Source organism: Zootermopsis nevadensis, unplaced genomic scaffold (assembly GCF_977971745.1).
Source record: "Zootermopsis nevadensis isolate Lab colony 2312 unplaced genomic scaffold, Znev_1.0 Znev_ptg000010l, whole genome shotgun sequence".
In the NCBI taxonomy this organism is placed as follows: domain Eukaryota; kingdom Metazoa; phylum Arthropoda; class Insecta; order Blattodea; family Termopsidae; genus Zootermopsis; species Zootermopsis nevadensis.
Genome location: NW_028259142.1, coordinates 1302740 through 1330557, shown reverse-complemented (window position 1 = coordinate 1330557; position 27818 = coordinate 1302740). Strand labels below are relative to the sequence as shown.

General features: G+C 37.7%; 3 protein-coding genes and 1 long non-coding RNA gene across 17 annotated transcripts in view; 2 read left to right on the top strand and 2 right to left on the bottom strand.

Annotated features, from left to right (window-relative positions):
- The window catches only part of LOC110827276 (NAD kinase), a 43874-nt gene extending 33078 nt beyond the window's left edge, over nucleotides 1–10796 (top strand). For 10 of the 11 annotated variants that reach the window (XM_022058773.2, XM_022058774.2, XM_022058772.2 and 7 more), the window contains 8 exons: nucleotides 1152–1281; nucleotides 1581–1775; nucleotides 2149–2251; nucleotides 2739–2936; nucleotides 3264–3421; nucleotides 5432–5514; nucleotides 8998–9212; nucleotides 9936–10796. In XM_022058773.2, coding sequence (XP_021914465.2) covers nucleotides 1152–1281; nucleotides 1581–1775; nucleotides 2149–2251; nucleotides 2739–2936; nucleotides 3264–3421; nucleotides 5432–5514; nucleotides 8998–9202 — 1072 coding nt within the window. In that variant the 3' untranslated portion in view covers nucleotides 9203–9212; nucleotides 9936–10796. Of the gene's footprint in view, nucleotides 1–1151; nucleotides 1282–1580; nucleotides 1776–2148; nucleotides 2252–2738; nucleotides 2937–3263; nucleotides 3422–5431; nucleotides 5515–6996; nucleotides 7080–8997; nucleotides 9213–9935 lie in introns of all 11 variants that reach the window. The other variant, XM_087346148.1, reaches the window with a different exon arrangement.
- On the bottom strand, nucleotides 10571–11711 carry LOC147874170 (uncharacterized). Its single transcript, XR_015534449.1, has 2 exons — nucleotides 11582–11711; nucleotides 10571–11068 (listed from the first exon to the last, which is right to left on the bottom strand). It is a non-coding gene; the product is annotated as an uncharacterized LOC147874170 (long non-coding RNA).
- Start1 (Steroidogenic acute regulatory protein-like) lies at nucleotides 11685–23954 on the top strand. 4 transcript variants are annotated; one of them, XM_087346145.1, is made up of 13 exons: nucleotides 11685–11706; nucleotides 12392–12489; nucleotides 13488–13645; nucleotides 14280–14360; nucleotides 15119–15196; nucleotides 15814–15867; nucleotides 16849–16981; nucleotides 17781–17903; nucleotides 19400–19458; nucleotides 20005–20157; nucleotides 20512–20616; nucleotides 20792–20967; nucleotides 21515–23954. In XM_087346145.1, the coding sequence occupies exons 2-13, from the start codon at nucleotides 12405–12407 to the stop codon at nucleotides 21714–21716; spliced, it is 1407 nt and encodes a 468-aa protein (XP_087202271.1). In that variant the 5' UTR covers nucleotides 11685–11706; nucleotides 12392–12404; the 3' UTR covers nucleotides 21717–23954. The 4 variants fall into 4 exon arrangements, with proteins under 4 accessions (XP_087202271.1, XP_087202270.1, XP_021914442.2 ...); XM_087346144.1 differs by lacking the exon at nucleotides 11685–11706 and adding an exon at nucleotides 11737–11883; XM_022058750.2 differs by lacking the exon at nucleotides 11685–11706 and adding an exon at nucleotides 11747–12114.
- A 959-nt stretch (nucleotides 23955–24913) lies between these two features.
- LOC110827262 (trypsin beta) lies at nucleotides 24914–27794 on the bottom strand. Its single transcript, XM_022058755.2, has 7 exons — nucleotides 27687–27794; nucleotides 27278–27363; nucleotides 27100–27188; nucleotides 26505–26640; nucleotides 26125–26232; nucleotides 25643–25792; nucleotides 24914–25172 (listed from the first exon to the last, which is right to left on the bottom strand). The coding sequence occupies exons 1-7, from the start codon at nucleotides 27769–27771 to the stop codon at nucleotides 25026–25028; spliced, it is 801 nt and encodes a 266-aa protein (XP_021914447.1). The 5' UTR covers nucleotides 27772–27794; the 3' UTR covers nucleotides 24914–25025.
- Nucleotides 27795–27818: the final 24 nt, after the last annotated feature.

The following is a 27818-nucleotide window of genomic DNA, read 5'->3' as shown; positions in this document are numbered from 1 at the left end:
GCGCCCAAGTAACCGGAAGCCAGGCGGGTTAACCCATTCAATTGTTTTATTTCATTGGCAATCCGTCTTCTGTTTGGATCTATTTTATTTTCATTGCTGAATTAACAGGTCAGGGATGACGGGAGTTTTTCTGTTTTCTTGGTTGATCACCTATAAAATACCGTTAAAGAATGAAAAGTTTGTTTTTGAGCGAGATATGCCGGGCGAAACACGGAAAGATTCAACAAAATATAAAATTCTACGCCGTTAACGTGTAAGTGTAATTAATATTCCAGCAATAATATGTTTATTTAATACAGTTGGTGCAGATAGAGAGACTTATAAAATAAAATAAATGGTAAGAGTTAAGAAAGAAAGGAAATTCAGCGGTCACATATAAAAGGAAAGAAAAATGTTTATATTTCAGATGTGATTTTCACAGTATTTTTTCAGTGAATCTTGTTGTCTGTACATCACATCACGTCACATATGGATTTTCGATACGCGAACAGTTTTCTCGTCATGATCCAGCAGGCGGCTTCATACCAGTGTTGCACGTAAACGCCAGTCCGGTTAATTGTCACGTCTTGTAAAAGTGACATGAGGACAGCTTTTCCCCGTGGTGTCGGCAGACGCGCCGCTGTCCTTATCAGCTGACTGCTGACTTTTCCTACGCGAAGACCAGTGTTGAAGGCAGTAAATCGTCATTTGACGTCTGTCATGCTCGAAAAGTTATGGTTTCGATAATGCGCACTTTGAGAATGTTTTACGACAGAAAAGTTACTTTTATACGCAGAACTCTTTATCAGTCTGACCGCTTTATCACTAGGTCGCGCTGAATTCGATTACTGGTCGCTGAGTTTTACTTACGAAACGTTTCGTATCATGCTCGTAAGGTTCTTTTACATGACGTAAATCTACGACATGGGACCGCCGGCCCCTCCGAAGGAAGTTGTGCTACGGATTTTTACCACCCTTAAAAGTCCATCGACTTCGGCCGGGTTTGAACCCAGAAACTTTGGGTGCACGCTACCACTAGACCGCTGAGGTCGACTGTTAAAAGGTCCACTGTTGTTTCATTTTTGGTGTCATCTGCGATTGGCAGCATTGCCACCCATTTGTCTGCAGAATTGTGCCTCTGAGGTTCTTGATTGCGTGCTGTATGCTTCCAGGACGATACAGGATCCCGCAAGCCAGAGGCTCACCTGGTACAAGCCACCGCTAACAGTTCTTGTCATCAAGAAGGTTCGAGATGTGTCGGTACTTCAACCATTTGTCCAACTTGTCAACTGGCTAATCGAGGTCAGTATCATTCCAGTTCATTAAAATGAAAGGAAATGCACTTGTTGTTTTAGATTGAGAACATTTAAGAACAAATGTTTGGGATATTTGAAGTTAAGAAAGATGAAATACAGGAAAAATTACATAATGAGGAGTTTAATAATTTCACACTTTTGTTAGGGCGTTTAATTCAAGAAGGATGAGGCGGGAAGGGCAGATAATGGCATGTTAGGTTTCTCTTTGAATGCATCCCATCAAGCCAGGTGATCTGATTTAAAAACACGCCACGTGATGATCCGAGTACCACGTTTTATTTTCAGGAGAAGCACATGGTTGTGTTTGTGGAGCAAACAGTTATGGATGACACCTTGCTCGTCAACAATCCGAGCTTCTCGGTCGTGAAGGACAAGCTCATGACATTCCGAGATGGAAAGGATGATCTCACCGACAAGATTGACTTCATCATTTGTCTTGGTGGTGATGGAACACTTCTGTATGCCAGTTTGTTGTTCCAGGTACAGAATTGGCTGCTTGCACCAGTCGCATATCCCACGTGGTTTTATTTCTCTCATTTTGAACCTGGTCCTCTGGGGAGAAGCTGGCGTTTAACTGTCTGATATACATCTAGTCTACCTTCTTCATTCTTTTATCGTACACCTCAGTAATAACTTTTTATATTTATTAATTTTTGTTGATATGAAGTTTGCACCCACATCTTATATGTTACAAAAATAAACGATACGCTACCAAGTCACATATGTAATATAGTTACATATGTGATGATATTAAAATGGCTTCGGGTTATGTTATTTTGCAGTTTTAGATGTGTTTAACTCGAAATGTAATTGAAAACTAAACGCACTGAAAATTGAAATGTATTTTTCTCAGCAATCTGTGCCACCTGTCATGGCATTTCATCTTGGTTCCTTGGGATTTCTCACGCCATTTGAATTTGACAACTTCCAGGAGCAAGTTACAAATGTGTTGGAAGGTATGTGATATTTTATAGTAGACTGTTTTGTGGTAGACTTTAGGATTTCAGTACTGAGTTAGTGTATAAAGGGAGCCGGGATAGCTCAGTCGGTATAGTGACTAGCTACGGGCTGGACGACCAGGCCTCGAATCCTGACGGGGGCAGAGGATTTTTCCTCCAGCTTCTGCATCCAGACTGGCTTCCTATCCAGTGGGTACTGGAGTCCTTCCCGGGGGTAAAGCGAGGCTGGGGCGTGATGCCAACCATTCACCCCCATCTAGTGTGCCGAGGTCAAGAATGAGTAGGAGCTATACGTCCACTCCTCCCACGCCACCTCAGAACATATATTTTTAAGACTACGCCACTAAGTAAAGATAGTTTTAATGTGTTGACTCAGTAGCGTATCCATACCATGTGCTTGGGAAATAAAAAGTAGCACGTGTTGTGTTAAGTTCCAGCAAAGAAAATAATAATTTGCCAAGTGGTGAATGATTTCTCCTTGCAGGACACGCAGCATTAACGCTTCGAAGTAGACTGAGGTGCATCATTATGAGGAAGAATGATGAACTAAGCAAATCATCAAAACCTCCCACAAATCTCCTCGTACTTAACGAAGTGGTGATTGACCGAGGACCTTCGCCTTACCTCTCTAACATTGATCTCTTCCTGGACGGCAAACACATCACATCAGTGCAGGGCGACGGTGAGTCAGAATGTTGGTGTGGATTTGCTTAGGAAATCTGCATCCTTGCTTACATGAAATGACCGTGATTAATGTAATTGTGCATTTTTGTGTCCAGAAATGCTTGGGTGTGAAATCCCCCATATGGAGAATTGCCACATTACCTTAGTAATTGTGGTTAGCTGGGGAATTTCTAGTCAGACATCCTGCATACACGTTTATAAGTGTCACACAACTATGATGTCAGTGGCACAATATGAAATTCTGGGAAACAAACCACACACGCTCCCTAACTTGTTGAACGTTAAGCTAAGTCTTGGTCTGTATCGTAATCCGTTTCATTTCAAGGTCTCATCGTTTCGACGCCAACCGGAAGCACGGCTTATGCAGTAGCAGCTGGAGCGTCCATGATCCACCCCAGTGTCCCGGCCATCATGGTCACTCCAATCTGTCCGCACTCTCTCTCTTTCAGGCCCATTGTGGTCCCTGCAGGAGTTGAACTAAAGGTAATGCAATAATAATAGTTAAAATTAAATATTGGTAAGTCAGGTTAAGTTAGTTTAAGTTATGAAGTTATATACAGAACAATGCTGGTTTCTTTTTGCATGGGTTTGAAACATGATCTGTTACAAGAACATAAAATACAGATGTTGCAAGACAGTGCTCAGGAAAAACTTGGGCCTTGGAAGAAAGATGTAAGTAATAGATTTAAGACACGAAATAATGAGGAACTTAATGATTTATACAAGTCACCTGTCATTGTGATGGTGAAATCTCGTATGCTTAGGTGGGCTCGACATGTGGCTAGTATGGGAGAAACAAGAAAGGGTTAGTCTTGTTTTGGATAGACATCCCCTTGGAAGACCAAGAAAGAGATGGAAAGATAACATTAAGATGGATCGTATATTCATAGGTTGTGAGTACTGTACTAGTTGGATTAGTTACTTAGGACCGAACATGATGACACTTAATTTTTGTTTATGTGTCTCATAAACATTCATCACCTGGATTAAATGTTTACTTAGCAAATTAATAATCAGTGAGAAGTTCCCAGTAACATATTATTTTTCTGGACATATTATTTGTGATAATGTTATTAATTTGTGCAGATTTATATTATTTTTGTGCTTCCTTTATATTATTCTAATATTAATAATATACATGCATTACCCAGTCGTGTCATACGGAACTTCCATAATTGTAAGAAAAGTGAATGCATGAATTTAGAAGCTAATCTATCTTAGACTTAGAGCATGTTTTCTAAGAATATTTTGGAACTCACACTTAATTTTTCTCCTTATGCCTCTAGAGATATTACCATCTGAAATTTAAATATTGTGTTCTGTGCTGGAAATAACAGTTCTGTTTAGACATACATAAAAGTGTCTTGCATTACATTGTGAGCTATAGAAAGAAAATAAATTATTAGAAGTAAGTACTCACATTTGTGTAATGCTGTGCAGTGCCTTGATTTATGTTTTTCACAGCATTAAACGGAATCAACGAAGCCCGTTTCCAGGCCAGGTCCAGCGAATAGCTTTGTCTTCTGTTCAGTTCTCAGCCCAGAGGCTGAAGTGCTTTTGTTTTTGTTACTCCTCTAGACAGATACTGTGAAACTGCTTTACAAGAGACCTTTCATTTCATTCCACATTCCATCCGGTTCATAATTCTTTTTAATTTGATTCAGTATAACCTATGTAGTGCCCTGCGCCATAGTCGCGCGGTCTGAGGCATCGTGCGTCGGACCGGCGATACGGAATGCGCGCTGGTTCGAGTCTCAGGGGAAAAGAAATTTTCTCATGAGCTTTCGACCAGTGTATGGGACCGGTGCCAACCCAGCATCGTGACGAAATTGGGGAGCTACAATGAGTAGCGTAATCCGGTCAGGAAAGCTAGCAATGGCTGGGGTTTGTCGTGCTAACCACACGTCACCCTATATCTGGTTGGATGATCGTTCACCTCTGCTTAGGCATGTGAACGTGAGGCCAGCAGCCAGCTAGTCGGCTTTGGCTCTCTGGAGCTGTTACACCACGGATTTAATTTTTAATTTTTATAACCTATGCAGTTGAGAAACCATTATTAAATTAACAAAGAAACAGTTTAATAATCACTCATCATAATAAGAATGAGTGTGATATTTTATGAGTAAATTGAATGATACGTGTATCTGGAAAACAGAACAGTAACAAAATTAAGAAAACCGTAACTTTGAAGAAGTTAAACTGTATCAGATTTGTTGATGTTGGTCTTCTGGGTTGTAATGGTTTGTGGACTTGTAAGTAGATACCGGTATTTTAAGAGAAACACATTGCCTCCTTCATCAGCCGATGTCTAGACGGCATTACGAGATGAAGGAAGCGTGTTTCTCTGAAATGTTGGTATTGACATACAGGTCCACACAGTGCTAAAACCCAGAAGAACATCAACATTTTCACTGCCGTGACAACCTAAAATCCCATGTGTCAGAGTTGCTTCTTATGTACATTTTACAGCACTGTAACACTACTTTTTTCTAGATCTCAGTGTCTCCTGATAGCAGGAACACGTCGTGGGTGTCATTCGACGGGCGCAACCGGCAAGAGCTGTTTCATGGTGATAGGTAGGTGAGGTTTCGCCCTGTGCTCTAGAGCGCCCGCCACGTATTTGCTTGTGTGAATTGTGTTGGATGTCTGCCTGGGACCAATCTGATGAAGATAGCTCATTGCATGTGGTGCCTGCATTGTACATAGAATGGTGGCTCTGTTAGATGTTGGACAGTCTTAGCATGACCTGGCTCCTGTTCCCTCATTAAAGATGGAAGTTCACGTTTGTTTCTTGGACCAATGACATCGTTTGCAGATGAAGAAATAAAACGTAAATCGAGTTTGGTTATTTCCTCTGTGGAGTTGTGTCACTGTGATGTTTCAGGAGTAAACTTTGGAATTTGGAGACTCTCAAATGCCCTAACATAAAATGCTTGGGAATTAGTTTCACCCTGAAACATTTAAAATATGTAGGAAGCATGTTTTGTACATATATACAGTTACGTCTTTAGTTTTGCTGAGGTGTACAGAGTAGCTTTCCATTTTTATTTTGCTTGTGGTTTTCAAAACCTTTTACATGTTGCATATCACTGTAGAATGTGACATAAAGCTAGTATTTCAGATGTAAAGTGCAAACCAGAATTTATACAATTAAATTTACAAGTTATTTCTTCAAATAAAAAGTAAGATTTTCTGGTATCTGGTTAATTACTACAATTATGGGGTGTCAACTGTTTTCAAAATAGTCTGATTTGACTGACACACATTTTTGCCTTCAGTTCCTCATGTCTGTGCTGAGAGGGCTATTGTTATGTTAGAAGCTCAGAACATCTTCGCAAAAGGGTGAGCCTGGCCATAATGCAATTGGCACCCTGCGTAGTCTCGTATGTCCGCTTGAACTGGCGATATTTGCCCGTTACGAAAGGCAGAAGACACTCCGTACTCTTCGGTTGAAAATGCACTTTAGTACTGTGGTGATTTAAGTATGTGAATGTTTTGGACTGACGTAAGTGGATCATAACTGTTGTATTTTATAAATATTTGTGTCTAAAATTTGTATACAGAATTTTTAGTTATTGCTCACACGGAGAAGTAGTGGATAATGCACTAGTAATGGCAATTTTGTGACACCATTTTTATGAAGAAACTTATTGGGTGTTCTCCATACTATATAATGTTACCAAAAAAACCAGTATTGAAAAGTTGAAATCCTTTTCAGAACTGTAAAATCTTAACGTGAAGATCAGTGATCAGTGTCTCGACTTGCGTGCTTTTATTACGTGAGTTCAGTTTCTTTTGTGCTACTGTATAGGGATTCTTAATGGAAACAGTGAAAATATTAGGAGTGTGTTTGGAGCTGATGGACAGCTTCCATATTGTACTTCTGCACTATGTTTTGATACCTTGAGTTCCATTTACCATGCCGAAGTTCTCAGCAGCAGCTACTGGAGATTCAAGAGTACGTGTGTTCTCATTTGTGGAACAGCTACACATTGCCCAGTGCTATAAGAGAAGTTAGTGGTGACAACATACTGTGACATGATGTGCGACTGTTTCAGATAATGCTGAACAGTGACGCAAGAAGCACTGCCTGTGTGTCGTTTGATGGGCGCTACCAGCAGGAAATGCATGTTGGAGATAGGTCTGTCTTCACATAAGATCTTCTTTCATTCACAATCAAATTAGTATAGCAATTTTATGTATAGCGCTATTTTGATAGTGTTAATCGTTGGTTAGTCAGACTCGTTGGATTCTGTTTACTCTTCATGGAGCTGTCATACTCAAATAAATGTAATAAGTATGTGTCCTTTTCTAACTTAAATATTCATCATTGGAAATTCTCAGTCCTTTGGTGAAAATTTGTTTTACTGTTACTTTTCCTTGTGTTGGTATCACAGCAGTCCTCTTTTCTCTTCATCTTCAGATTTTGTTTTTGCCGTATGTTTTAGCACTAATTTATACTTGTAACCGAAGGAAACTGATGAAAATAACAACATACAAAATACTAGTTGTAGCTAGAACTGTGAGCTGCTTATTCTAGGCATAATGTTTACTCTCACTCATATTCTTGACATTATTTGTTTATCACCCTTGTCTTCTGGATTGTAATATTTTCACGCCATTAAACAGCTTTTGCTGAAGCAGTAAGCATCCTGGTCCAGTGTTATCATTCAGATCTTTGTCACTGTTGTGTGGCAGATGATGATAATGCTCTTTGTTTATAACTTTTATGTCTTGGACTGTACTGACCACTGCACTAGAATTACGCATTGTGTCTGCTTGCAGTGACCTTCATAAGGTGGTATCTGTTTCATAATAATTTCTAATTACTTCACGCAAATTGAACATCTTTCTACTAACACTAACAGATATGTGTAAATATACTTGCACGTGCTCTCGTCTAGTCTTGGTGATTGGTGGGTTTTTTAAAAAACTTTTTTCTAACAGTGAGCTAGTGGATGTGTTCAACTTTTTTTGTTTCCCTATAGCTGTCAGTTGAAGGTAACTACATAGTAATGGACCTTTGTCGACTGCGCGTTCCACCATACTTGGGTCCATCTGCTAAACCATTAACCATGGATTTAAAGTCTCACTAGCAGTCATGTAGTACAGAGGTTTAAACCCCCCCCCCCCCCTGTTCCTGCATGATAAATGTTAATCATATGATCTCGTACTATATTAACACAATGGCTTCCGTCCATCTACAGCAGTGGTTGTGAATTACTTGTGGTGAGGAGTGCCTGGGCATACACATGTACTTTGTGGTCATTTGACTGTAGAACATGTCACAAAACTGTTTGCATTTGAGTGAGCTGTCTGAGCATATTGCGATGTAAGTGTTAATGAATGTGTGTTTCTTTGTGTGTGATGTGTCTCATGTTATGGTACAATTGGCTGCTTGTTGAATTCAGAAATGTTATATTTGGAATGTTGTATTAATTCAGGTTTTTAATTTGACTCATAATGTTAAATTCTTACACTGTTTCTCAGGGAAATTATTATAACCTTAATTTTACTTTTAATAATACATTGAGGAAAATTGAAATGTGTTTTCCACCAAAAGTAATAAAAGTGTACCAAAACTGAGCACCAAATTATCTTTCATTAAAATATTAACTTATTTACATATTATTGATATTTTTACTGGCATAAAAAAGTAACAATCAGAGAATAAAACTGCAGACTTATTGTAGTTTCAGTCACATTGCAAGACGTTGTGTTGTAAGATGGTCAAGTGTATTGCATTATGGTTACAGGTGCCATCTACAGCCGTTGGCAAAAATGTGAAGCATTGTCGTTGAAGTCTGTTGTTCAGAGTTTTACTTAAAGTACCAGTTTTGAAATTGAATTAAATTATACAGCGTCATCACAAAGAAGTGATTATTGTAATTTTTTTATCTCCTCCCCCTTGACAGAATTAGTTTCAAAAATGGCATCCTACATTACTTAATGGTGTTGACTGTCTTTAGTCAGTAGATAGTTCTTTCATGAAGATCCTGAGAAACTGTAGTTAATACCTAAATGAATTATGAAGTTAAAGGATGTTTTGTGTTATACAGCCTTCGTGTGACAACATCCATCTACCCAGTGCCTTCAATCTGTGCCCAAGACCAAATATCTGACTGGTTTGACTCCCTGGCAGAATGCCTTCATTGGAATGTGCGTAAGAGGCAGAAACATCTCGATGAACTCAGCGACCTAACACACTCGAGTTCCAATGATACGCTCGACTCACTTGACCACACAGATCAGCTTGACAGCTAGATGCATGAAGGTGTGTGTGACCTGGAATTGCCGTTTGTTCTGTAGTCCAACTCCGTATTTAATTAGCGTACAGTTTCTAAATATTTGCATTAATTAATTTGAAAAATTAATACCTCTCTTTTATTTGTATTTGCAACTATGTGGAGCATGTATTAAAATCATTCTGCCCTTCTGTATGCATGAAACAACCTGAGACTGGATAAACCAATTTTGATTAGAATTTTATATTGGAGAATTTTTTGAATTGGTGCCAGGATAGCAGGTGACATGTATCTGGTTACCTTGGTTGGGTGAATACATCATGACAATGTCATCACCAGGCACCGTGCTAACAAAAGTCATTGACGTAGGATTTGAGTATGAAGAATTCCGTCTTCTGGGTTGTTGTGCCGTGTATGAATATTCATCGCCCTGATGACGGAGGCAGTATGACCTCTGAAACGTTGGTTAACATCGACCAGACTACACAGCGCAACAATCCAGAAGACAGAATTCTTGAAAAGTCATTGACCTCAGAGCACTCTGGTGTCATTCACAAAGGTCAAGAATCAAATTCTGCAAATGAACCACAATTGTTACACTGCATAAGGTTGTTGGCAGTGAACCAAGAGGGAACTGAATTTAAGTGAGTGGTGAAAAGAAAAGGAGAAAACAGAATTGGAATTAAAAGTGCATTTCGTACCATTTTTTTTTACACCACTGCATATTGCTTATTAACCTTTATTCGTTCCAGGTGGAATGGCCTAAGAGACTGCATGGATGTTACAGGCTGATGTGCCGAACGTGGCCGTTCTTGGCTGGTATGAGGTGAAGTGTGTTGCAGTCTGTGGTCCTTCACTATGTTATCAGTACAACTTGTGATTATTATGGTGCAATGCAAGGGTATACTAAGGATTATAGGATCATGGAAGTAACAGGCCTGTAAAGTACATCAGAATAATTGTTATTTAAATTGAACTTTGTGTAAGGAAATCAATATAAGGTACATATTTCATCATAATACCAATCATCATAAGCATAAAGGACTTCGATTTGTAGTGAATCTGTAGCGGTACTTGTGATGTGATTGGGTGAGATTTGAGGTTCTCACTTTAGCAAATATGAAGCTGGCTCTCTTCTGGGATGTAGCACGACGTTTTCTGGTAGATATTGACTGAAGTTTTAATGATGGAGGCACTAAGCTCTTGTGAAATGTCGGTCAGTATCGACCTGACTGCACTTTGCTACGCCTATAAGACGGCTACCTTCGTATGATGGGAATATGTTTTACAATAATGGAGAGAAGAATGAAGCATATTTACTGCAGATGGATCCAGATAGAGAAAGAGATGCCTACAAACAGCTGTTGATGTTATGTTAATATTTAGAGAAATATATTGTGTATACATGTACCTCTGTTGAAATTTTTGTCATTTTATTGTGCGTGATGTGCCACTATAAAATTCACAGTGTTATAATTTTAATAGGAACTGTATCACCTTTGCATCTCCATGCAATGTTGCATAAACACGTGTTTAATTATAGAGAGTAAAATATTAATTTATCAGTATTCTTCATATTATGAAATACATTTGAATAAATTACTTGGTTATTAGTCAGATTTTTTTTTTCCTTTTATTTTTATCAGCTGTCCATGCACACTGATTCCCACTGTCCATTCTTTCCTGTTTTCTATCTAACCCTCACGCAAGGAAGAAGTGCAGAAGGCTGTAGACACAGTCTTTTAAAGAACTTGTGAATCACGTAGAGAGGAGAGCAATGGATGTTTCCAGAACAGCGCATGATCTTAGGACACCAGTTTCATCTCGGTAACTTCAACCTGAAGGTAGTCTAGTGTTAAGACGGATACAGATTTTCTGGGACAATCTAATAGAAAATCAAGAAGCATAAATTTATAGTTGCCGCCTACAACATAACATCCACACACAATCTAATTAATTTACATCTAGCCATTCTCTAGTTGTTAAATATGTGCACATGTGTGTGTGTGTTTGCCTGTCATAGGCTCTTTGCTGTTGGCAAACACTCTGATAAAGGAATTGAATAATTTGTGAAGAGGCTGGTTGGTTTGGTTTAGGTTAGGTTTAGTTGGATCAGTGATGCGCAGATGGTCCTGCATAAAGTTATAATCATTCCATGTAAGATTTATAATTTAAAAATAATGTAAATTTCTTGTTAATTTAAATGCGTTATGCCCCTGTGCATGAATAATTGGATATGCAGCACTACTGATTTTTGGCAATGTTACATTGCTACAGTAACAATGAAATTAAATGGCTCTTCTTAGCATACATGTAAGTCTTCTTGTTGAAAGTGTGGGATATTGATTATTTTACTTGGTGAATATCAATATACAGGTCGCCAGGTTAATTCACTTACCGTTTTAAGTATGTAACCTCAAATCTCCTCGAGTTCGAGCTAGGCCTTCGGAACCTCTTCAAGTAGGGTGTTGTCATTATTCCATATTATCTGGGAAAATGTAGGAGCACAAATACTTTCCTCAGGTTGGTAATCCGTAGGAGCTATAGTTACGTACCTATTTTTTGTATAACCTGTGACCAGTCTTTTTTCGTGAGTGGTTAAGGATGTACATTATAAAGGATAATATTTTTATAAATTTTGGTTTTCTTTGTTCCAGTGAAGAGTATGGGGAAATTATACTAATGGAACAATTGTAACAAGTAAATACACATAAGAAATGTATTAATCACAGCTTGAAAATTAAAGAGCTTTATGTTTTGACAAGTAAAGACGGATATTTTTTAAATCATGTTTATGTATACACAAATACCTTTCCGATGAAAAGCAGTAAAAAAAAGCCGTACAGTTATGTTGGAGGGCCAAATGTTGCTTGTGAAACGCATTTGAATAGCCGTAATTTTGTTTCTGTTCGTTCTGTCTGTAGAAAAATGGTTAGTATCTAGTTACGGTCGTGTCTAAATGAAAGAATTTTTGCCTTTGAAAAGTAACTCAGATATCCACAGTATAAGTACAAGATACAGATATAACCTTCATATGCCAAACATTGAACTCAATAAATGTCAGAAAGGAGTTTACTGTACTGGAATTTAGCTATTCTATAAACTTCCCTCCACTATGAAGTCTGAATAACTTGTACTTTATTTACATGTATTAGCCCAAGAAATTATTGTAACCTACCTAACCTGCTAAGTGGAATTTGATTTTCAGGCAGTTTAATAAAATGAATGTTGAAGTAGAAATCAGAGCTGCTGCAGAAGCCCTTCTGTCATCTAGCACTTCGAATCAGCAACCTTCATCACAGCTTCGTAAGTGACTGTCAGATCTTTATATAAAACTTCATTAGCTTGCTAGTTGAAATATCATGTCCTACCCCCTTGTTTAGTTTTGCTAACTCTAGTTCTGTCATGCTATTTACATCGGACAAAACATCTACCCGTAACAATATGCAGTGAATCCAACATTAGAAGAAACTATAAGATATTTCCATTGTCATTTTGGTCTCACAGTCACACACACACGTGCACACTGTTGAGTGGTTAGCACTCCTGCTGTGTGTTCAGAAGATCCTGGGTTCAGATCTCAGACCAGAGACTGATTATACTGACTGAGGTTTTTATGTAGTGACATAGCACAGCTGATAATGTAAGGTTAGTTTAGCAATTTGCTTATAGCATTGCTTGTCTGAAGTGGGAGTAGTAAAAATGACTTCTGCATTATGTTAGGAAATTTATCAGTTATTGTTTGTCACTGTGACAGTTCTGATTGCTGAGTATATTATTAGTGTGTTTTACTGAAACTATGTACAGTAGCAGAGACGAGACTGTGTTTTTCGACTGCGTCTCTAACATTGGATAGAAAGAAAACAAAACATGTAAACGAAAGGCATTTCCGACGTGACAGCGATCTACGAAGCATAGCCTCCGGGTAATAATGTTTGTAGTACAGACAGTATGTGCTTCCTTACCCATTATCCCTTCCATGGCTCTGATCCCCTCACTTTTAATGTGGGGTGGAGAGCAGCTACTGTAACCATTTCTTTGAGGTTATGGTACTTTATAACACTGCAAAGCTGTATTTTTTTAATCAGTGGGTTGTACTTTGCTGCTTGTTAACTTCTGTTTTAAGATGGTTGGATTCACCATTTTTGATTGTATAAATTAATGACAGTGTGTAATAAAGAATTATTTTTATCTGCCGTGTTTGTTGTCTGGAAATAAGGAATATGAACCCACATTAACCATATCTGCATAAAGTATTTTCAAGTTGCAATAAATGTCTTTGTCCTTTTGGTTTCTTTTCGCAGAACAAAACTTTAATTCCCAGGCAACACGATATGCAACTGAAGACGTAGTTACTGGCATGCAGAGAAGTGGCCACATGTCTGTTGTTAGGAGATTCTTCTGCCTTTTTGTCACTTTTGACCTACTTTTCATAACTCTTATGTGGCTAATCATTATCCTGGTTAGTATATGAATTTATTGTTAAGTTGTAAAGGACATAATTTTTATTGGCCATGTGGCTGGCTTGGATTGAAAATATATGAAATTCATACAGAAATTTAGGTGAAAGCCTTTTGGAGAGCAGCCACTTGGAAGACCAAAAAGGAGAGGGAGGGATGCTATCAGATAGGTGATAGGTAAATAGGTTTTCAGATAGGAATGGCTGAAGATCATGAAATTTTGCATTCAAGAGCTAGAGAGGTAGTTAATCAGCTGTTATTTCTGGAACCAAGATTTTCACTGAAGATGACTGTTTGCTGGGATGTTATGCTGTGCAGTCTTGGTAGATATTACCCTGATGGTGGAGACAGGAAGCTCATCAGAAATGTTGGTCAGTATCTACCAGGCTGCATGGTAAAAATTCCAATTTTACTTGTTGCATAATGAGGAACTCTATGTAATTTATCTACTATAAATACATGTTCACATTCAACATTATGGCACTGCAGTAATATGATTTTTTTTAATTTTCTGTCTGATATATTTCTTGAGCTAAATCTTCTGTTATTGTTCAGAAGATAATCTATCCACCAAACTGTTGATTCTCTCTGCACATATGTGCATTTGTGTTTTACTGAAGATTTTCTATTCTGCAGCTGAATGGAGATGACATAGTGTCTGCTCTGTCGAAACAAATTGTACATTATAACATTCACACGTCTCTGTTTGACATAGTGGTAAGTGATATGATAGTATTTAATAGTAGTAATAGTTTGGTCTCTTTTGTGCAAAATTTTGCTAACCTGTGTTTCATAATGAAAATTGGTGTCGTGCAAAATCTACAAGTTTATACACTCACAAATAATTAATAAAATTGAAGGCAAACAAATATAGTATCTTTGCTCTTGTGTTTGGATAAAATGAAACAATTTCGTACTTGTGGTCACATAAAAATTACAAAAATATGAATATTTAAAGTGGAGCTTGAATATTAAGACTGGAGTAACTTTTTGAGTAAATTGGATTGTGTCAGTTTACAGTGATTTTGGTCTAGGTGAAACGTAATGACGGTCATGGTTGACCATCTTCTTATAAAATCCATTGTATTTATGTTAACTTGAATGGCACATCTGTTCAGCTGATAAAAGAAAGTCACAGCCTGTTTTTTCTCAGTCTCTCCTTTATTCTCCCTTGTGTTGACATTTCATGCTTAATGTTTTATTCAAACTAGAATTACAACAAAGTTTATATAAATGATTAAGAGACTTTCAATTTAAATTTTAACGGGTTTCACACCAGTGACCAACAAAACATACTTGTAGACATGTATGATATTTAACGTAGTCTGTTTTCAAATGGGATTGAACCCCAGGGGGAAGAAAAGCATCTTTGTTTTCTTTCATGATGTCGTCTCATATCTGTGCTTGGTGTCTGATTTTTCGCTTGTTCCTAGTAACAGTGTAATTGCAGACTAACGAAACTTGTTCTGGTGCAGATGGCTGCAACGTGCAGGTTCACATTTCTGCTGCTCTTCTATGGCCTCCTATATATTTGTCACTGGTGGGTGATTGCTGTAAGTATACATTTGTTGCTTCTAAATTTGCAGTTGACAGACTAAATGTAACATTTTCAGTTCGTGTGTCTGAACTTGTTCACATTTTTGTATAATTTTACTTTCTTGTGCTGTGTAAAACACGGTTTCACGTGTTTATTCTTGCTTGGACTTCGTTTAAATGGGCACAGACATTGCTGAAAATATTCAATACAAAATCAATTTTGCTATTGTTGTGAAGAGCATAACATTTTCGTGTCACATATCATCATCCATTGTTGTAATCTTCCATAACTTGTAGTTAATTGTTTTGGAGGGAAAGAAAAGTAGATTAGCATTATTTTGATCCTTGTTTTTGAATTTACGCTTTGTTTGCTTAGAGACTTGGGAATTTTCTTTGGAAACTTTGGCATTTGTTTCCTGGTCATACTGGAAGACCCAGTTCTCATCATCTGTTAATATTTGTTCCAGAATGTTGATTTGCTGAACGAGTTGAGGGAAACATAATTTGTCGCTTTATTCCTGCTCATTTTATGGTAGTTTTTTTTCCACATATTCCTTCTGTACTTCGAGAATGTGAGGTTAGGTGTCACTTGATAGTTTCTATAATCCTGTCTGTCATTTTTCTCTTCCTGCAGCTTAGTACAGCAGGGACGTGTGCTTTCCTTATTGGCAAAGTATTTGTGTACAATGTGAGTATTATATGCATTTTCAATGTATTTGTGGGGTCACTACAAGCACTTAAGTGCATATGTTTAGTGGGGTTATTTTGTGAAGGAAGTAATTTGAATGCACACTTTTTTAATGGAATTTATAATTTAAGAAAATTCTCTTTTTTAAAAGGAACGTGTGTATCATGGCGATGAAGTTAGACTCCTGGGCAAATTTTTGTACCTTTTCCACTATTCAGTGAAGTTTCTCACTAATAGAACCACAGAAGGGGGGGGGGACAAAGCAGAGCAGGTAGTACAGTACAGTTGACTGCAGTACTAGATTTATTACTTTTTCACTGGATTGCGTCATTCTGTATTATAATTATATGCTCCATACCTCTAGAACAGAGACACAATTTTAAAATTGGTTTGGTCAGTGAACACATTTCAGAAGATGAATCCATTGCGTTCCACTCTTAAACTGCGTAACTGATGCTGAAATGCGTTTTTTTTTGGGGGGGGGGATTGTTTCGCTGAAAACACTAGAGACAAAAACATTTTTATTGGTGATGGCTGCTGGAAACATGTCTTGCTCCATATGTGTTTGACTACTTCACATTCTGCAGTGCGTTACAGAATTTGTTAAATTACAAGAGGACAATCGTTTTAGGATTTGGCGTTCTTAAGGCGATGGGTGTGGAGCTGGCTGTGTTTGACAGCAAGGACCTCTGAAATTAGTAAACTTATACCAGCCTATACAGTGCTACAACCCCCAGAAGACAGCCATCTTCATACCCCCACCTCACCCACTATGTTTTATTGTGTTCTACTGCTTATTTCCTCGAATGAGACGTGATTACGTCTTTCATTTACATTGTGCATTACGACTTTATTACTCCCACTGTTTTCACTGTAATACCATGGGTTTAGTGGGAAAATAATTGAATTGATTGTAACTACGTTGTTTTATTGTGAAAATAATTACAGTATTTACCTAACATATGTATATTTTTAACACAGTGGACATTGGCGAATCAGCCAGTGTTCCATGTTCTGCTGGTCCTCATCTCATTTGTGCTGTCTTGGGGTGAGGCATGGTTTCTTGATTTCCGAGTTTTACCTCAGGAATTACAAGCCATTGAGTATTTGCAAGGTGAGAGATGTGAATATTTAGTGTTTAGTTAAGGAATCAAATGTTCGTAACTTTTTATTTTGTTAATTCTTCATGAGATGTTAAAAATTGTAAATTCACAGGTGTAATAATAATAATTTGTTACTGTCTTCTGGTATTTTTTGCTAGAAAAATAAAGACATTGTGTTCATATTAGAACTACACTGTTTTGAAATTCCTTTTTACCCTTAATTTTTGCAAGAAGTGTAGTTCTTGCACTTATGTGTGCTCTGCCGCAACAAACATTTTACATTTGTTAAATTAAGGTTTTGGTAGAGGCACACATCAACTTTTGATGACTGCATCGATATTGTAACTTTCGGCATATTTTTACTGGGAGGTACAACGTCATAAAATTAATGTGTTTCTATACAGATTTAGACAAATCTGTGTGCTCTTTATTAAAACCTGTTTATGTAACTCTCCTGTAGAAACTTACCTGTTAAAGGTTTAAGGTTAATAACATTTTTTATGAAACTCCGCCTCTGGATCCTAACCTAAACCAGACCAAACCGTTCCATACCCTTACACACTGATTTTCCAAGATAAATTTTGATGTCATCCTCCCATCTGCTCCTAGATCTCCTTTGTAGTCAAAACCCTTAGGTTTTAGTTTTCAGAGTGTATCATATCTACTTTTATTTGTCGCTTGTATTTTTCTTCTAATTTTTGTATGTATTAAATATTTTATATGAACATTGTGATAAAATGATAAATTTAGTTTTTTGTTCTTATATATCTTTGCTCATCATCAGAATATTTATTTTCAAAATGTTTACAGGTGTTTCTTCATATCAATCTGAGAGGGCTCCACTGTTGGGAAATTATTTGCGAGGTTTACAACGGATTGATGACTACACAGAATCCATTGGAAACTTCTATTCCCCAATGGACTCTCCTCAAAGTATGTTAATTACAGAAAGTTATCTGTGTCAAGGGATTATCTAATGTGAAGTCCATCAGTGGACTCTGGTCTACCCCATTACAGCCCTTTTTCTGACCTTCATTGGCTGTTCCTTCCAATATTGGATGGTGAAACAAATGACTACCAAATTTCAGTACCCAAAGCACAAAATCAGCCTATATAGACCTGTGTTTTGGGGAAGGAAAACATTTCCTGATAAGTGAGTGCTGTTTGTTTTGATTTGGGTAAATATTATGTTTCATATTGGCATTGTATCAACTTTGTTGGAAACAATAATTTTTATACTAGTAAAGAAGTAACACCAGGATAATTCAGCAAAATATTTTTATTAAAATGCTTTTTTTTTTTTGCTGGAATGTTTGAGCCTGAACGGTTCCGAAGACGTACTTCCTTTTTTTCAGTTTTCATGCTAGTTAAATCTTGCAAGTTAGCTGTAAATTCACTGCTCCAGCACGATAACCGTGACCCGTTTATACTTCACTTTCTAAATTGTTCTTATGCGAGAGGATTCTGTACTAAGACTTTGTATTCGTTCCTTGTGCCCACAGTGGCACAGATTTGATTTTCGTGGCAGCCTATATTTATTTTGTTTACTTGATTTTGGGGTGGCGAGCTGTATTTTCTATTGTGCTTTCTATGTTTGTTGTCCATGTATCAGAGTATGAAGCTAGTTTCATGTACATGTAAATTGTAAAACAAACTTATATGCAAAGCGACCTTTACATTTGTGGACAGCAAACAACATGTGTTTTTGTGGTAAAGAGTGATGATAATGATGATTATGATAATTGTACAGAGTTTACATTTTCTTAATTTCATTATGAAGTCACATATAGTCTTATTGCTTCACCTAGTTGTTTGAAATTAGACATATTTTTAAAGAATTTGTGTAAATATTGCAAATTTAGAATTTAGAAATTACTTCAAAAGGTGACAATTTTTCTATAAATCAACATAGAATTGAAATGTATGAAGCAGACTGCAAGTTGTACAATGAATTTTATTGCACGTGAAGTATTTTTATTGATTGTCTCTAGTTTAACTTGCATTTTTGTTTTGTTTCTAACTGGCAGGGACACTTGGATGTAAGTGGACATTTTGAGTTTTCACAGTAGTTTCTGTAGATTTACGGTACCGTATTGGCCCCATTACAGTTCAGGCACAGATATAAGACAACCCACATTTTCAGAAACCACGTGAGAGAAGAAAATTCAGTATTGTGAAATTTTATGAGTAGTATGGCGTAACAAGCAGAAACATTTTCTCGTAATTGAGCCAGTATGGTATTTTTTTAATTAATCCAGTTATTTAATTGTAAAATATTGTAATTCAAAAGTCTGATATAACCTGTTTTATTTATTTTTTTGGAAACTATCCTTCCAATTTTTTTGGCATTTCACTAACATGAAATTCTTGTCACTGTTTCTGGGCATGGGGTACAAATGTTGGTTTATTCCGTCTGAAATATTTTGTAGGTTCCGATGAAGAAGGAGATACCCGAAGGTCTGGAGCTAGAGGAAGAGCCTTATCGCAGGTAGAACTAAAAAAATAAAAAATAAAATATAAAAATGAAGATGGCTGTCTTCTCGGTTTTAGTGCCGCATAGTCTGGTAGACGTTTTAGAGGCCCTTGATACCTCCGTCATCACGGTGATGAATGCATCTATCACCACCCAGACTACATGATTCTAAACCCAGAAGTTAACCATCTTCATACTCCCCTGCCATGAGAATCTCAAATCTTTCTTTTAAAAAAAGCTAATTTCAAACTTTTAGTTGAAGGACACACTGACCGTAGCTGTCTCTAGAATTAATGAAACTCTACTTGAAAACATTTGTGTTGTTGTCGAAAACGACTTTGCTTCATGAAGTTGGTGATCTTATTTGGACTCCGGAGATTTTTTGAAAAGGATATATGGCATGATCAGCTGAATCATTTAAACTGTTGTGAACGCTTGATACAGAATGTCTATTACAGTACATTTTAATGTTACGCATAATAGAAATTTTAGCCGGCTTTACAGTCATATTTCTGAAGTTAAAACTCAGTGTTCTGGAACATGGGGGCTGCTGAATTGCAGGACATGAAGTACAGACGAGAAGGTCAAGAGGTCTTAGAGGTCTCTTGGAGAATACTGAACTCTCCTGACTGGAAGTTAGAAAAGGAGACGCCAGAAGGAGACGCAGTTTACAGCAAGAAAATGCCTCTTGCAGGAAAGGTGTTGAAACTTACTGTGAGTATATTTTTTTTTTCTGGATTCTGTTATATCTAGATTGAGGAAATAAGCAATTTGTTGTCATCAGTGAATGAAAAGGAGTGTCATTTAAAGAATCTCGGTAAGGGAACCTTGTGAAAAGTGTCTTGTGACCTACAATATTTTGAAATTTAATTCTGTTGCCATGTTATGTGTTATATTAGTTTTATGGTAAATGTTAAGGTGGAAGTAGATATTTCTGAAATGGGCGTGAAACTTACCTCAGGTAGCATGGACTGTGTCCAGAAGTGAACTTAATATTGGTACGTATGTTTACAGGAAAAAAAAAAATCAGTATGGTTATTTTAAAATATATTTGTCCCGTGATTGCAGGGAGCAATAGATTTTCCTCCGAAACGGTTGCTGAATGAACTGTTCGATAAAGTTGAGAATCATCCTGAATGGAATCCAACAATTCTAGAGACACGTACAGTACAGGTTAGTACGTAATAGTCAAATGTAGACGTGTGCTCTAAACGTAGAGGTTTATAGTCTGATATTTATGTATATTTTAAAACACATCAACCATTTCCTTTCTGGTCCCTTGCTACAGCTTTTAAATAATTTATTTGTCCTGATGATATTGTAATCTGTAAAAACTTGAATTTATTAGGTAATAGATGACCATACTGACATCAACTACCAAGTTGCGAGGGAAGTTGGAGGTGGTATTGTATCCAGCAGAGATTTTGTGAACTTGCGGCACTGGGGAATGAAGGATGGTTGTTATGTGTCCGCAGGGGTTTCTGTGAAACATCCTAGTGTTCCGCCAGTCAAACAGTATGTCAGGTACGTTGTGTCCGTAGCATCATGACATGAAGGCTGATTTTTCAGGAAACAGAATGTACTCTGTTTCCAGCGTTTGCTCATTCAAAAGGCTTACAGTGACAGAAGAGATCGTTTAAAATTTATTTTTTAAAATGAGCGATGTTCTTGAATAAATCATCGTGAAAATATTAGTGTACGTAGTTTTTAGAAGTTTAACTGGAGCATTTTACAAGTGAAATAAATTAAATTTCATTATACCAGAACTTCTGTTAGTCTCACCATAAAAGTGCAGTGTCGAGTTACGTTTCACCATTTGTCAAGATATGTTTTTTGGGAACATCGGACGTAACTGTACTCGCATAATTTAGGTTTAGAAATGCCATGGGAAGGGTTTGTCTGGAAGATCATGATGTAACTGGAAAGGCAATATTAAAATGGATCTTTGAGAAAAATATTGTGAAGGAACTGGACTGAACTGGCTTGAGGTTGGGTCATCCTGTTGTGAACTTCTGTGATGATTGTGACAAAGTCCAGGGAATATTGTGTGTACGTTGTGTGTTTTTGGCAGGGGGGAGAATGGACCTACGTGCTGGGTAATGCGACCCGTTGCAGGCGATGAAAATCGATGCGTCTTCCAGTGGCTTCTGAACATTAACTTAAAAGGCTGGTTGCCACATTCCATTGTCGATGCGGCGCTCACCGCATCTATGCTGGATTACGTAAGATGCGTACGAGAGTACACGGCAAAACTGAAACAGGAGAGTCAATAAACCAGCTTTTATTCGTTCTGTACGGAGTAATTTAGGGTGAATGGTCGTACTGAATTCCTGTTAAACAGTATTGGCCTTTATTATTTATGATCATATTTTTAATTGTTTATTTGAATGTATTATTGATTATGATATTTTTATTGGTTGTGTGCCAAGGTGCGTAGATTAGGTAAACTAGACTTTATGAAGTATGTTTGGGTGTTCCATGCCGTCTGCTGACAGTCTTATTTTACAGACACAAATGGATTTGCTGTTTGTCCCTAAACCATTCAATGAATGTCATCTTTGTTTAGTTCTATATTACAAGATATCGCCAGGTTTTGTCATCTCTTCTTAAACTTTGATTTCTGTTTGAGATGGCTGTAAAATGCAACCATGGAATTTGTTAGTTACAATGTATATTTTATTTCATTTATGGTTTAATAATTTGTAATGTTGCATTTGTCATATTTTTTCAGGTAATTTTAATGTCTTATTATTTTTTCATTTCCTATTTTCATTAATTTTGACATAAGGTATTTCGACAATTAATGGAATGTGGAGATTAATGTTCATTATGGTCTGAGTTATCAACCTTTCCTTCTTCTTTCTAAGATGTTTCCATTTTGTATTTGTCACTTAATTTTTAAGGTTTAACAAACTGAACAAGTACTGTTATTACCAAAGAATACAAGTTGGCTTTGTAAGTACATTTATCTCAGATTCTTTAATATTTTTGTGACATTTCTGTTTATTTAAGGAAATAACAGGTAAGGCCTTTCTTTCTTTTCTGAACCAGTAGACAGTTACCATTTTGATTTTTTAATCAAACTTACCAATATGTAGCAGTGAAAGTTACTTTTATGTCATGTTGCACATTTATTTAAGAGTGCGGTACCGGAATCAAATTCTATGTGATAGAATTGCCATACTGCGAAACAGCTTGCCACAAATCAGGTATTGCTTGTAAGTATGCGAAAAGAGCATAATCTAATAACGTGATAATTTGCATAGTTCAATAACATTTTCGTGATATGTATGTATTTTCATGTTTTTTTTCAAAATGTTTAAAATGATTTTAGACAATGTGAAATCATTGAAGTGGTATAAATAGGTAATTTCTCCGTGGTTCGGTGATTCGCTGAAGGTTTGCGACAGTTGTTGCCTCAATATGTGTGTGAATATTGTGTTATATATCGTCATTATCTGAGATATATTTGCTACACATGTTGTTTAAGGAATTAAGCATACTTGTTGAGGTGTTGTTATGGCGACTGTTATGTTATCACTTCTTTAAACATTAATGGAAAATTTGTGATCAAACCTAAGACCTTTTGTGGATCGTCTCCGGGCAGTGATGCCAATTAGTCTTGTAGGTTGTTACCAGTGTTTTGAATGACTGTTGCCTTCATTTTCATAGTATCTTGACCACAGTCACCACCTTCTTTTGATAACTACGCCAGTGTGCCGAGCTTCCGGTGGTCTGATGGCGTAGCCTAATATTAAAGGTCTCAACTGTCACCAGTATTATTGAAATAAAAAAATTAATGAACAGTCTGTCTGTATAATGACAACTCATCACTGGAAAATGAGAGAAGAGCCAACTCTCAAAATGTCATGTGTACCAAATACAGGATGCCCCAAATAGATGTGTACATACATTCAGACATTTTATATCACCAATGGCATTTGGTGAATTAGCGAATGTAGTATATATAGGTGTTCAAAAATGACCACAGTTAACTACGTGGCACAATTAACAGCGGTGAGACTGACTGACGAGCAGCCTCCAAACTTGCTGTTGTGTATACGTATTTTTGGGGCATTCTTTGTGTCTCAAACAATGCATGATGTAGAACGGATTATTCATGTACGTGGTTTTGATTGTGCTGTTTCTAGTGTCCAGGTGTATCGTGTTCTTGTTCTGAATATCTTTCTCAGTTTTGATGGATCCTTGCAGAATACTGTAAGCTGGTTCTTGTGCTGTGATCTTGAATGTTACATTATTTGTGAACTTCTACCAGACTACACTGCTCAACAACCCAGAAGACGGCCGTCTACGTTATTGAAATTAACCGCATACCCTCGGGTTTTGTTAGAACCATTTGGCAAACAAAACACTCTGTACTAAAGAATTTTTGTGTGAAACACAGGATTTTTTTTTGAAATTACTAAGACTTGAAGAAGGCCGTGTCCCCCTGAAGTTGATTCCTTTGTTGTAATGTACAGTGTGATTATGAAATATACTGCATTTTCACATACTTTGAAGCATTTTATATACATTTATCTGTATTTTGTACAATTAAAAATAAAATCTGAATATGTAACTTCCAAAATAAATGTTTATGTATGTTATAATTATTTTGTGTTGTATATACATTAATTTTTAAAATGTAAGCTGTTCGTAATATGAATAGTGTTTCAACTCATCTTTTTTGGGGGGAATTGTCTTTTAATTTGTTGAGTAAGTGAAGAACTGTATTTATTCAGTTTAAAATGTTTCTGAATTTATGTGCATGAGAAAATTGCTGTCAGTGTCTGGACAGGAATCTGTTACAAGTTGAATTCATTGCATTATCTGCATGATGTTGCAGTGAGCCGTCTGTCGAGAACGTCGCACCCATCTTGATGCCGTTTCTTGGGATCATTTTGGAGGCTGTCGGGGGCATGAAGTGTCCTGTGTCCTGTATGAAAAATTAAAAGTTGATTTGCAGACGGGGGAATGAGCAATTCAGCGATCTGTTCCTGACTTTGATGTTCTGTTAAGAAGCTGCTTGGTGCACCAAATATCAGCTGTCGTCTTGAAGTGACGGATGATGATTTTTGTTGGGATGTTTTAAAACAACTGTACAAGATGTTAGTTTGTAACATAAGGTAAGTTGTTTCTGGTACTTATTAATTGCCACGTTAACATTAGGGGTAGTGGAGGAATATCTTCACTGTTTCTTGACTTTGACACTAGATGGAATGGTCGCCTTATCCCCTGGGGAAGAGCCCAGGGTGGTAGGCTAGGACCCCGGAGTCAGTCTGGAGTAAAGTTTTTTTGCCCCTGCCAGAATAGAACCCTGGTTTTCCAGCATGCAGATTAGCCAATGTTCTGACTGAGCTACTTGGCTTACGTCAGTTCTGAACATGTCAAACAAATTGACTGCGCGCAGATATGTGATAGCGGTCTGGTCGTCAAGTTCTGAGGAATGTACGTTAGAAAATGTGACATCTTTTTGTTATGTGATTGCCTTTATTTGTTCTGTGCTGTTTTATTTATAATCGTGGTGAGACAACATATAATTTTATGTCATTGAACGAGTTAGAGCCTCTCTGATGTAATGTTTAGACCCCTGCATTGGTTTGTATCCAGCTGCGTAGAGAAGAAACTTTGGTGTAAACTCCCGGATAGTTGGCACGAGCACATCCTACTCCCCAGGATACGATACCAACAAGATTGCCATTGGCAATCAGTGGGCCACCGGAGTCTCCCTGAAATGAAGACGTATTCAATAAATTTGCAGAACCGTGAATTCCCTTTGCCACGCTGTGATGACTTAGAGTCGAGGGTGTATTCAGAAACTTAACTGCAGCAGAGGAAGGAATCGGAGGTTTCAAGTATGTCTCTTGTAAATGCTACGCAGATTAAAATGTCTTCTTGCATGGATGCTGTGAGCTAGAGTTTTGTGTGATTGGATTTACTTTTCAAATTTGTGAATGGATTTAAAAAAAAAGCTATGAAACTGGCCTGATTTAAAATGGACTATGTTGCAAGGATTTTCACTTCTATATTTTTATGCGCTGTACGTGCTGAAGTCGGAGAGGCCGTGCGTATCTAATGCTTGGTAGTGCACGTTCATTCTGGCTTTAGGATTTGTTAAAAAAAAAGGGGCTGAAAATATCTTTAAACCCTGATTTCACAGTCATAATTGAATTAATTCTGATTTTCCACCAAATTGTACCTGGCATGCATCCTTGCCCCCATTAGAGGTTCCTGCGCAAATCATGCGTGCAGTGATACCTCCATATGAAGAATAGGCGCTGTTACATGAGGAGTCGCTCACTATTTGTACGGTCACCTGTCGCAGAGTGGTGCTGGCGGAACCTCCCTCCTGCAAAACAACAAACGTGGAGCCCAGTTTGTGTATTAATGGATTTGAGGCTGAGGAACTGGATTTGGATTCCCATCAGTTACATGTTCGCACCACCCCAGACCAACAATGAGGCACATCCGCTGATCCATCAGATTATAGTACAAGGGGCCCTTTCTGCATTATTATACAGACCGGAATGTAAAGCTCCATCTAGTGCCAACTAGAATGTATGGAGCTGTTCCTCCACAGTGCGTACCGATATCGGTATTTAATGTGGATTACTCTGTTAACGGTGTGCATCTACATGTAGGATGTAACATTTGGAGCAAGGCGTTAAATGTAGTTCTTACAGAAGTGGTTCCCCATCCGCTGACCACGACATTGGTTCCAGCAGACACAGATGAGCTCTGCAATCCGATGGGTTGAACGTTGGTGCCGAGGCTGAAGGCGCTGCTGACCTGGAATATGAAGAAGTGAAAAGTCTTATTACCGTGTTCACAAGAGCACACCATTGGTCTCTGCCCCCAGTCACCTGAATTCACTCCAATGTCTACTGGGATAAACTGACCGACGTTTCAGAGGTGCTTACTCCGGCGATGCTGATGAAACGTCTGTAAATATCTAACAGACTACACAGCGCAACATTCCTTAAGATGACAGCTGCCTTTAAACTAAACTTTATCGACGAAGGTCAAATTTATTCATTGCATTTCGTATTAAAGGCACAGACCTTGAGAAGTGCGATGTCGTAATCGATAGTGTCTTCGTTGTACGATGCGTGTCTGATGACCTGGGACACCTGATGAACCGTTCCACCAGAGTTGGAATAAGTGGAGCCTGCTCGTAGTGACAGCCGACTGGCGGCCCTGCAAGTACAATCTGAGTTATGCACCGTGTTAATGAAACGTAATGTTACAAAGTCTACCCTCTCCCACCAGAAGAAATCCAGTAATTAACGTGCTCCTTGACACTCAATCTGAATTAAACTCTGGTGGCAACTGTTTCAGCAAAAAGTGTGAACGAAGTTGAGGTTATGTGCGTCTGGAGTCTGGCGACCTCTTTTGTGTTTGATAGAAATCAGGTTTCATTTGCCGTGAAAATGTTTTCACATCGAATTTACTTCATAAAGAAATTTTGTACTTTTTAGATAATGCTGTGATAACTTGTTTCATTGCTCAACACACAAGAAGTATTAAATCCCGCCAACTTAGACGGGTTATACTACGCCACTGTTTGAAGTAAACATCTGATTACTTTCGAAGGCCTTCGACATTTGCTGACAGCGCAGTTTGCTAGAGTTAATTTCTTTTCTGACCCAAACCTACCCGACGATGCAGTGACCTGCAGTGACTGCCCAGGTCGTGCTGATTACCGACGCACCGCAGATGTGAGATGAGTCATACCTCAGCGACAGCTGAAAATTAAATGCGTATTGTAGGAATGTAATCGTGTTCAGACACTTCGTACCAGTCGGCAAAAGTTAGGTTAGGTTATTGGTCGTACCTGATGGGGGAAACTGTCGATTGTTGTTGTCGAACCGCCGACAATGCGTCCGTCGAGTCTAGGCCGGGGGGAGGTGAGAGGAACACCTGAAATAATTATCACAACAATTTCCTTTAAAGAGTTCAAAGATCGACATAACAGGCTAAAAATATATCGATACTGTAATCTATTGTTTCTGTACAGTTTCAATTAGAAAATTTCTTCCTTGAAGCTGAGTAAAATACAACTTTGCGGGTTTCTTCTGATTTGGGATTGGATGACATCATTAGTAAGTACTCTCATCGTTGTAAGTGAAGGATAATATTAAAGTGGACGTTGAAAAATGTTATTGGCTGACATTTATAAATGGAAATGTATAACTGCATGCTACAAGTCCAACCAATCTTAATCTTGAATATCTGTTGCTTACCTGCTCCACACGCAGCCAGTGCAGCCAAGAGAACCAGAAGACGCATCGTGACAGTTCTAGCCCAAACTTGGTTGCAACGGGCCATCTGCGATATATTTATATATGTCAGTGGTCATGTGATCATATCATAAA

Bases quoted from the DNA above. Each gene is read 5' to 3' on its own strand.
- Start1 (XM_087346145.1), top strand. From the start codon at position 12,405: ATGAATGTTGAAGTAGAAATCAGAGCTGCTGCAGAAGCCCTTCTGTCA. The intron at 20,617-20,791 runs GTTAGTACGTAA...TGAATTTATTAG, and splicing joins TAGAGACACGTACAGTACAG to GTAATAGATGACCATACTGA. The intron at 20,968-21,514 runs GTACGTTGTGTC...TGTTTTTGGCAG, and splicing joins CCAGTCAAACAGTATGTCAG to GGGGGAGAATGGACCTACGT.
- LOC110827262 (XM_022058755.2), bottom strand. From the start codon at position 27,771: ATGGCCCGTTGCAACCAAGTTTGGGCTAGAACTGTCACGATGCGTCTT. The intron at 26,233-26,504 runs GTCTGTGCCTTT...TTCATATTCCAG, and splicing joins ACGACATCGCACTTCTCAAG to GTCAGCAGCGCCTTCAGCCT. The intron at 25,793-26,124 runs GTAAGAACTACA...GTTGTTTTGCAG, and splicing joins GCGGATGGGGAACCACTTCT to GAGGGAGGTTCCGCCAGCAC.